General features: G+C 48.6%; 1 protein-coding gene across 1 annotated transcript; it reads left to right on the forward strand.

Moving 5' to 3' along the window:
• The first annotated feature begins 1,580 nt into the window (after positions 1–1,580).
• Positions 1,581–9,492, forward strand: LOC128404963 (LHFPL tetraspan subfamily member 5 protein-like). Its single transcript, XM_053371083.1, has 3 exons — positions 1,581–2,582; positions 6,142–6,384; positions 9,355–9,492. Exons 1-3 carry the CDS (start codon positions 2,150–2,152, stop codon positions 9,381–9,383), a joined length of 705 nt encoding a protein of 234 aa, XP_053227058.1. The 5' UTR covers positions 1,581–2,149; the 3' UTR covers positions 9,384–9,492.
• Positions 9,493–10,211: the final 719 nt, after the last annotated feature.

A 10,211-nucleotide genomic window follows, 5' to 3' on the forward strand; every position in this document is an offset into this window, starting at 1 on the left:
GGGTCCCTTTACCTTTACCTGTACCTTTAATGGCTTAAATTCTTTGTGTGTAGGAGCCTCCCATCACTTGAGCCCTAGCAGTCTGAAGCCCAGGCACAGTTGTGTAACTTCTGTGAACTAGAACATTGTACAGTTGTTCTTTATGACATATCGTTGCAAAGGCTGCGCACAACTCCCAATCTCTGCCAGGCGGTAGAAGATTCCCGGGAGTCCCAGGCGCTTACCCTGGGTGCATTTCCACTGGGAACCAAGGTGATGCAGAGACTGCTGTGCCATTAAGAAATACTATTTATTCTACACACATTTACACCAGAAGCTTTCAACGGAGGGAGTGCACAGTTTAAAGCATTTGCATCTCAGTAGGGGCTTGTTCCCCCAGCACTGCAGCCATCTCCCTGCCTCTGTCGCAACCTGCCAAGATGGTTCTGCCCTTTGGCCCCCCATTGAGGTCTGCCTATTTCTTTCTTGTTCCCAGAAACCCGCTGGGAAACAGCAACTCCTCCCCTTCTGTTTGCTATTCCAAGTCTAATTTTAAATGGGCACATTTTTCCTGTGTGACATCACTCCTCCCTCCCCACCTGTCAACCTTGGCACCCCTGTTTTGCACAGACCCAAGGATCCTTCTTTGATGGCCATTGTTTCATAGTTCGCATGTTTGGCAAAAGAAGTGCTTGCAGCCTGTACTTTCCCTTCAATATCCCAAAGCCTAGACAGCATCTTAAAAAGCAGAGACATCACCTTGCCAAAAAAAGGTCTGTATAGTTAAAGCTATGATTTCCCCAGTAGTGATGTATGGAAGTGAGAGCTGGACCATAAAGAAGGCTGATCACCAAAGAATTGATGCTTTTGAATTATGGTGCTGGAGGAGACTCTTGAGAGTCCCATGGACTGCAAGAAGATCAAACCTCTCCATTCTGAAGGAAATCAGCCCTGAGTGCTCACTGGAAGGACAGATCCTGAAGCTGAGGCTCCAATATTTTGGCCACCTCATGAGAAGAGAAGACTCTCTGGAAAAGACCCTGATGTTGGGAAAGATGGAGGGCACAAGGAGAAGGGGATGACAGAAGAGGAGATGGGTGGACAGTGTTGTCGAAGCTACGAACATGAGTTTGACCAAACTGTGGGAGGCAGTGGAAAACAGGAGTGCCTGGCGTGCTCTGGTCCAGGGGGTCACGAGGAGTCAGACACGACTAAATAACCGTAACAACAAATCCCAAAGGTTATCTAAATACTAGCGTTTATTTTTATTTTTTTACCATTCACTAACAGACTCTAGCAAGATCTATGACAATATAGATATACGGTATTTGCTGTATATAAGTCGATAATAATATTTAAAAATCTACTGTGCTGCCTGCCCCCTGCTGGAAATGCTAATCCCTTGTCTGCAGAGGAGCATGAGATGTGTCTGTCTGCATTCCTGCATTTTGTAGCCTATGTGCATTTTGGAGGAAAGGGACAGCTATTCTGGGCCCTCTTCCTCCCCAGCCCCAAAACACCGCTTCTTGTTTTTCCAAGCCATGAAATGAAAGCGTGCCTCTATCCTCGCCGTGTGTGAGTTCGTTCTGGGCAGGTGGAGGGAGCGCGGAGCATCTTCCCGACCGCTCCTCGCTGAGCGAACGAGCCAGGGAGGCGAGGACGAGGCGGCCAAGTCAACCTGGGCGCCGGGCCAAGTGGCAGCTGCTTTTGCCTCCGTCGCTGGAGGAAATAAATCCGGGTTTGTGGCATGAGGGTGGGAAGAGCCGGGGAGCAGCGTCTCCCTCCCTCGGCGCCCTGCAAAGGAAGGTAGCCAATCTCGGGGAAGGAAGGAAGGTAGCAGTCCCAGCAGAGGAATGCAGAGAGACTGCGGAGGAAGCGAGCCGAGCAGCCCTCCCTCGCCCCAGAGGGAGCCTGGAACCAGCGACAGGGAAAGCTTCAGCTGCTGGAGCCGAGGAATGCAGAAATTTGCCCAGAGCAGGAGAGGAGCCAAGAGCTGAAAACGAAAGCAGGACATCCGCAGCCGGAGGAAGTGGGCGCACACTGGATTGTGGCGCAAAAGGGACACGGCGACCCCCCTTCCCCACTTTATCCTTCTCTGGAAAGCTGCTCCCTCCTGGAGGTTGCCCCGGGTGCAAGAGGGCGGGCAGACCCCTTGAAAGAGGGCTGAGCCATGCTGGCAGCCCGAGAAGCAGCTGCGCTCTATCAGACGGACTTCGTGCGCAATGCCAGGGCGGTGGGCGCTCTCTGGGCTGGCTGCACCCTCTGCTTCGGCGTCCTGGAGGTCGTGGTCCTGATCCAGCCGGCGTGGGTGCAGACAGCGCCGCTCACCTACCAGCTGCCCCCCTCCGGGGTCCTTTTCGACCCCAGCGTCAGCGCCGTGGGCTCCTTCGGCCTCTACCAAGTCTGCAAGGAGCGGGATGGCACCCTCCAGTGCGAGGGGTCACTGGTCACCCTCACCCCGATCCCATCCTTCAAGGCAGCCGCGGTCTTTGTCCTGATGGCCCTGGTCCTGGTGATGGGCAGTGTGGCTTCCTTGGGCCTCTTCTGGGTCTGCAGCCCGGGGACTGTCTACAAGGTGTGTGCCTGGCAGCAGCTTTCAGCAGGTGAGAGAGAAGGTGCCTCTCAGTGGGAGCAAATGGCAGCTTACCTGGGTGCGATGAGAGCAGGCAGGCCTGGGCTACCTTCTTTTAGAAAGGAATGGGTGGGAGGGCAATAAATTCATAGAATCAAAGAATCTTTGATTTGGAAGGGACCCAGGAGTCATCTGGTCCAAACCCCTGAAATGCAGGAATCCATGACAGATGGCCATCCACCCTCTGCTTAAAAACCTGCCAGACAGACAGACAGACAGACAGACAGACACACACACACACACACACACACACACACACACACACACACACCTGTTCACCTGGGGTCATATCCTGCAGAAACCAGTCATGTGATTGCTTGGTAACATATTTAGAAGGCAAACCACAGTGTGAGTCACGTGCTGATGTGACCAACAGACCCAATCCAAGATGAGGCTATCCACCCACAGCTACGCTTGATTCTCAATAAGCAGGAGTCTGGTTTTACTCCCCACCTAAGTGGGGTCCCCCAATACTCACCTGCGGTGAGAATAAATCTTGCTTGCTACCCTTGACTGTGGGTTGCCTAGCCTTTACCAACAAGGTCTTTGAGCTGTGGGCTCCTTCCTTCTATCTGCCCAGAATCTGCCCCTATGTTCAGTCTTATTGGGGATCCCGGGTTCTGGTACTTTCTGCATCTTATAAATCTAGAACTCAGAGTCATCGGCTTAAGCAGAATGGGGACAGATAAGAGAAAGTCCTTCTTTACACAACACACAGTTAAACTGTGGGATTCAATCCCCCAAGGCTTTGTGATGGCCACTGATTTGAAGTGGGCTGGACAAATTCATGGAGGAGAAGACTCTCAGGGGCTTCTAGACATGGTGAGCATGTAGTATTAACAGTACTTCCACTATCAGAGACACAACAGCTCTAAATATCAGATGAAGAGGGGCTCACAAGGAAGACAGAGCTATTCTCATGTTTGGTCAGGCCAATATGGAAGTGGAAGTGAGACAGATAAAAAACCTTAAATAGGTGTCCTACCATGACCACCAAAATGTATCTGTTTTAGAATGGGCGACCCTCAAGATGCCATTGGCTTCTCAACTCTTAGGCAGCAAGGCCAATGGACAGGGCGGACGGCTACTAGTCATGATGGCCATATGCTTCCTCCATTATTAGAGGTACCATCAATACCTTTCCGAATACCAGTCATTGGTATTTTGAATACCTGCCCATTGAGGGACAACAGTGGAGCCACAGCTGGAGAGAGCTATTGCCTTCATGCTCTGCTTTGGGCTTCCAAAAGGCACCTGGTCGGCCACCTTGGCAAGCCTTTGTTCTGACTCAGCAGAGATTTCCCTATGAACTATGCAAGTTGAGCAAATTTGCATAATTCTCTTCTTTTGCATAATTTAGTCTGCAATTGTCACTGTTTCTGAACAATTTCTTCTTCTGGTTTTGCTAGCCACAGAGGAGGGGCAAGGAGTTATGCAGGACTCCAGATCCGATTTAACCATCCATCTTTTGAGATTTCTGCAGATGCTGCCTGCACTCTTTCCAGCATATCTTTTTCTGCCCTAAGGACCAGAAACCTGCTGTAAAGAGTAAAAGCTATGCTTCTTGGAAAACTGAATTCTGTACCCATTACCGTATTCTGTGCTTTTTCCGTGTTCCTGCTCAACTGCAGTATACACAGAGCCCTGACCGAGGGATAGAGTTCCCTTGTAGTGCTCTTGTGCTGCTCCTATCAATTTCAATGAGGCTTCTGCAAGACAACTTCCTGGTGGATTGTGCCCCTTATAAATTAGCAGGAGGGTGACACCATTCAGATTTCCCCCTCAAGTACCAAAATGTTTGGGGCAAAGGATGGGGTCCTCTCCTGCACCCCCAGGATTGGAGTAGGGGGAGAGAACAGTGCTGGCTCCAGGATGCTGAGGGCCCTCAGACATAGTGCCCCTCTTTGAGCTCCCGTGAGTTAAACCACAGAGCCTAGGACTTGCCGATCAGAAGGTCGGCGGTTCGAATCCCCACAATGGGGTGAGCTCCCGTTGCTTGGTCCCTGCTCCTGCCAAACTAGCAGTTCAAAAGCACGTCAAAGTGCAAGTAGATAAATAGGTACCGCTCTGGCGGGAAGGTAAACGGCGTTTCCGTGCGTTGCTCTGCTTTGCCAGAAGCGGCTTAGTCCTGCTGGTCACATGACCCGGAAGCTGTACGGTGGCTCCCTCGGCCAGTAAAGCGAGATGAGCGCCGCAATCCCAGAGTCGGTCACAACTGGACCTAATGGTCAGGTGTTCCTTTACCATTACCTTAAACCTGGGAAAAGCCAGGAAAATTAACCTCCCTCTCCTCCCCATTATATATTTCTTGCAAAAAAAAACGACATCAGCCTTCAATTCTTGAATACACCGTACTTCCCAATCCTCACTCGCTTCACCTGATTACCTAAACCTCTCACATTAAAAGTTGTACACATAACATTCACATTCTTTATTCTGTATTTTCTAACCATCTCACTTCTCCTTTTTCTAAGGCACCTGATCTTCTAGAACAGGGATGTCCAACCAGTAGATCGTGATCTACCGGTAGATCCCCAGCTGATCCTGGTAGATTGCAGGATCCTTACCATGTACAAAATGTTACAGGGGAAAAGCAAAAAACAAAAAAAACCACCACAACTCTGTGTAATCCTTCCCCCAAAAAGCTCAACAACTCTGAGCACATCCCTCTTAAAAAATGCTCAATATTTTTGAGCAATCCACCCACCCCACCCCACACTCCTCCTCCCTCCAATGACAATGGGTAGATCACTGCCAGTTTTTTTGTACTGTGAGTAGATCACAGTCTCTTGCGAGTTGGATATGCCTGTTCTAGAACATTCTGAGCGAAGTGAAAATTATTGTACTGTGAGGGCAGTGGACCTCTGCTGGTCTTCAGGGTCCTGGCAAATGCCCAATCTTCCCCTGCTCTGGAGCTAGCATGGGGGAAAGTAAGTCCCAAGGCTATGGGTTAAGTGTCAAGAATGGTGGGGGGGGGGGGAATCAGTAGATTATCATCCTATGGAGGTATGTGTAATAATAATAATAATAAATTTTATTTATACCCCGCCCTCCCTGGTCAGAGCCGGGCTCAGGGCAGCTAACACCAGTAAAATTACAGTAAAAACATAATAGGGGGGGAACCAATTTAAAATACAGGTTAAAATGCAATTTAAAACGCAGCCTCATTTTAAAAGTAGCCCATAGATCAAAACCATAAGGGGAGGGAAACATAAGGGTCAGACTGAGTCCAAACCAAAGGCCAGGTGGAACAGCTCTGTCTTGCAGGCCCTGCGGAAAGTTGTCAAGTCCTGCAGGGCCCTAGTCTCTTGTGACAAGAGCGTTCCACCAAGTTGGGGCCAGTACTGAAAAGGCCCTGGCCCTAGTTGAGACCAATCTAACCACCTTGCGACCTGGGACCTCCAAAATGTTGTCATTTGTGGACCTTAAGGTCCTCCGCGGGGCATACCAGGAGAGGCGGTCCCGTAGGTACGTGGGTCCTATGTGTAAGGACATCAACTTTATTAACTCTGTCTCTCTCTGTCTCACAGCAACTTGTCAGGCTCTTGGCTGCCTGGTTTTCCCAGACGGATGGGGAGCCCCTGAAGTCAGGGCTCTTTGTGGGCCTCGGGCCAGGAGCTACACCCTGGGTGCCTGCACAATACACTGGGCCTTTACCCTTGCCTTGCTGGGCATAGCCGATGCCCTGGTACTGGCCACCCTGGCTTTCGTCTTGGGGAACCGGCAGGATGCTCTGCTACCAGCAGGCTATGCGCCACCCTCGGGAGGAAGAGGTAAGCAGCAGAATAGCCCCCCCCTCCCTATTATTCTGGGCAAGGATGGGAGCCAACAGATGCTCAGATGCGAGGCTGGCAGGAATGTCAGCTGCTGCCTAGCAACGGCCAATGAGACACAAGGATGCATCTGAAATGGGGGAAAGGTGGAGGGGGCTGGAGGCTGCAGCAAAGAAGCCCAGTCTTCCAGGAACCTCTGAAGCCCCTCCCTTTCCTCCAAACCACACAAATAAAACTGGTGGCGATGCTTCTGCTAATGCATATGTGTGTACAAGTCTCTCCCTTTCTGCCACAAACTGGGATTAAGGACTCTGGGTTTTCTGCTGCCACCAAAGTGGGGGGGGGAGGCGATAGAGGAGGCCCCATTTTGCCCTCATACCCCCTTCAAAGCACTATTTAGCTCTCTGTGTAAAGAACTCAAAGTCTGCGCTCCGTTGCCTCACTACTGCCAAAAATGGGATTCTGTGATGATGATGATGATGATGATGATGATGATGATGATGATGATGATTTATTATTTATACCCAGCCACTCTGTGAGTTGCAGATTTGCCCATATTGCATTTTTTGTACAATTTCAACTGGTTATAGGGGAAAAGTATAGAGTATACAGAACTCACTCTCAGTGGCATAGCATGGGGGGGCACGGGGGGGGCGGTTGCCCTGGACTCAAAATTCTTAGGGGCACTTTTTTTTAAAAAAAAGTAATAATAAATAGACAATAGTGTGCCCCTCCCACACATAATAATAATAATAATAATAATAATAATAATAATTTATTTATTTATTTATTTATTTATTTATTTATTTATACCCCGCCCTCCCCAGCCAAGACCGGGCTCAGGGTGGCTAACACCCAATATAAAAACAAGTTGATTGAAATACAACTTAAAAACAAGATTAAAACACAACATTAAAACATTAAAATTAAAATGCAGCCTCGTTTCAATGGAAACTCAAATCAAAAACTTTTTTGGGGATGAAAACGTCTGGTCTTCACCAAGGCTAACTGTGTTTGCATGGGCAGACTAAGGAGCAGATTTGGGTGATGGTCGGTTGCAAGGCTTTAGAAAGATACCAATCCCCCATCTTGCTTTCCACCCTGCTAAACGCTCATAGGGTGCTGCAGCTGCCACTTGGGCAGGTTGTGGACCTATTGCTTCTTTCTTCCAACCTATTGGTGGGTGGTACTGAGGATACGTGCCTTGCACCGGCCACTGGCAACCCACGCTACACCACTGCTCATGCTAGAGGTCTATGTGGCTTGGGGCACAAATGGCAGGAGGTCTGGTGGTAGTCAATGCCCCCATCTTGGTTGTAATTTGATGCCTGGCCTGATCCAACAGGGTGTGTATTTTCTCTGATCCTGCCAAGCCCCGCATGAGGTATGTCTCAGGATCTCAGGCCTGGCACTAGAGCCATGGGATATTCACCACCAAGCACAGAGAAGGCTCCGCTCAGTTTGGTTCCTGAAGCAGAAAATCTGTAAGCTACCTCTCCACGCCGGAAAAATAAATTGACTAACTGCAGCTGCATACACACAAATAAATTTTAAACAGACAGCTTCCCCCAAAGACTCCTGGCGGGGTATAGTTTGCCCTTACAGAGCTACACCTCACAGAATACTTTAAAAAAAACACCTATAGATCCCAGGATTCTTTGGGACAAGTCATGTGCTTTACACATGTGGTTTGTATGCAGCCTGACTCTGTGTCTGAAGTCAAGGTCAGCCTGAGAGTTACATAGACTTAGAACATGCAGAAAACCTTTATAGGGAGGAAATGAGAGAACCATTCATGCCTTGCTGGGCAACTGCTCGCACCTCCTCCCTCAATACTTGTAACCCTGACCCCCAGCATGGGAGAAACACTTAATTAAAAAATAACAAAAAAACAACAACCCTGGATGTATGAAGTTTGTCCTTAAAAAATGCCTTTAAAATAGTGGTGGTGACACTGTTTTATATTTATTTAAAAAACCTAAAAACCTAGGAAAAAATAATAACAATCCTAGTACCCTATAAAATAGAGGCAGCTGAAAATTAGTATGCTGGAATGTGATGATGATGATGATGATGATAATGATAATGATAATAATAATAATAATAATAATAATAATAATAATAATAATAATAATAATTTATTTGTACCCTGCCCATCTGGCTGGGTCTCCCCAGCCACTCTGGGTGGCTTCCAACAAAGATTAAAAATACAGTAAAATATCACACATTACAAACTTCCCTGAACAGGGCTGCCTTCAGATGTCTTCTAAATGTCAGGTAGTTGTTTATCTCTTTGACATCTGGTGGGAGGGCGTTCCACAGGGCAGGCGCCACTACCAAGAAGGCCCTCTGCCTGGTTCCCTGTAACTTGGCTTCTCAGTGAGGGAACTGCTAGAAGGCCCACGGTGCTGGACCTCAGTGTCCGGGCAGAACGATGGGGGTGGAGATCATAGCTGTCAATGTTTCCTTTTTTAAAAGGGAAATTCCCTTATTCTGAATAGGATTCCTCGTAAGAAAAGGGAAAAGTTGACAGCTATGGTGGAGATGCTCCTTCAGGACACTAGCCAATGTGACACTAGCCAAGGCCTCCGTACCCAAATATGCTTGCAGGGCATGTGCCACAATATCACCTATGATGGTTCCTGCCTGAGTTCAGAGGGAAGGTTATGGGATCGTAGAACTGTAGAGCTGGAACGGACCCCAAAGGTCATTCATTTGTTGCAGGATGAAGCAACTTGCTCCAGGCAGTAGCACAAGGAGCGCAGGACAGATGAGGGCATGAACTATTCTCTGACCAGTACATCAAAGAATTGTAGACTTGGAAGAGGGACCCTGAGGGTCATCTAGACCAACCCCCTGAAATGCAGGAATAAAATGTGTTGGCCTCGGTGGGATGGGGGAATTGGGGCTCTCCTTCGGAGAACAGTGTCTTTCCAGGTCTTTTTCTTCCCATTCCCTGTATGCACACAGGTGTGACTTCAGCACTGACTCCGGACTGATCTCACCTCCCCAACGGACATCCTTCAGAATCGGTTGCTCGCCACAACAGATCCATTTACTTGCTGTGCCTAGCTGTTGCAATAAAGATATTTTTTATTTTAAAAAATGCTACATTGTGATGCGTTATTAGTAGGGATGTTGGAGAATTCCACCGGAAACTGAAGCGGAAGCAGAAATTGCTGCAGGCTGCATGTTTGTCCAAGTCAGGAACGGAAATCGTGTGAGCAAATATATCTTTTCTATCAGTGGGTGGGATTCAACGAAGTTGCTGCATTTGCTGAACAAGGTCTGTTGGTGCAGCAGGACTTCCATCCCACCGCTAAATCTTCTCTGGAGGGTTGGGGGGAAACCCAAGTAGATCTTGTTACCAGCCCCCACCCCCAAGCGCGCGCGCGCGCACACACACACACACACACACTTTTACATTTAGCACTGTGTTGAAGTCCACCCCCCTTTTTTAGTTCCTGATCATTGTGTGAACCATCAACCTTATTTTCTACATAGTTTTTGATTCCCCCCCCCCATTCCACTGAAATTAATGATGCAATTATGCCGTCAGCTGTGTAATTTATTTTTTCAGTTTTGTGCAATAGGGGACAGTGAAATGAACAAGTGAGGTTTCAGTGGGAGCCAAACTTCAGGAGAACAAACAGCACTGGTTGTGACAAACACAGGACAGGATGCCTCGGGACATCGAGATCCAGCGTGGTGTAGTGGTTAAGAGCAGTGGACTCGTAATCTGGTGAACCGAGTTCGATTCCCTGCTCCTCCACATGCAGCTGCTGGGTGACCTTGTCATACTTCTCTGAAGTCTCTCAGCCCCACTC

The sequence above is a fragment of the Podarcis raffonei genome, chromosome 17, assembly GCF_027172205.1.
Source record: "Podarcis raffonei isolate rPodRaf1 chromosome 17, rPodRaf1.pri, whole genome shotgun sequence".
In the NCBI taxonomy this organism is placed as follows: domain Eukaryota; kingdom Metazoa; phylum Chordata; class Lepidosauria; order Squamata; family Lacertidae; genus Podarcis; species Podarcis raffonei.

Excerpts from the sequence above, each read along its gene's own strand:
- LOC128404963 (XM_053371083.1), top strand. The coding sequence starts at position 2,150 with ATGCTGGCAGCCCGAGAAGCAGCTGCGCTCTATCAGACGGACTTCGTG. Across the intron at positions 2,583-6,141 it reads CTGGCAGCAGCTTTCAGCAG|CAACTTGTCAGGCTCTTGGC; the intron begins GTGAGAGAGAAG and ends TCTGTCTCACAG. Across the intron at positions 6,385-9,354 it reads GCCACCCTCGGGAGGAAGAG|GTGTGACTTCAGCACTGACT; the intron begins GTAAGCAGCAGA and ends GTATGCACACAG.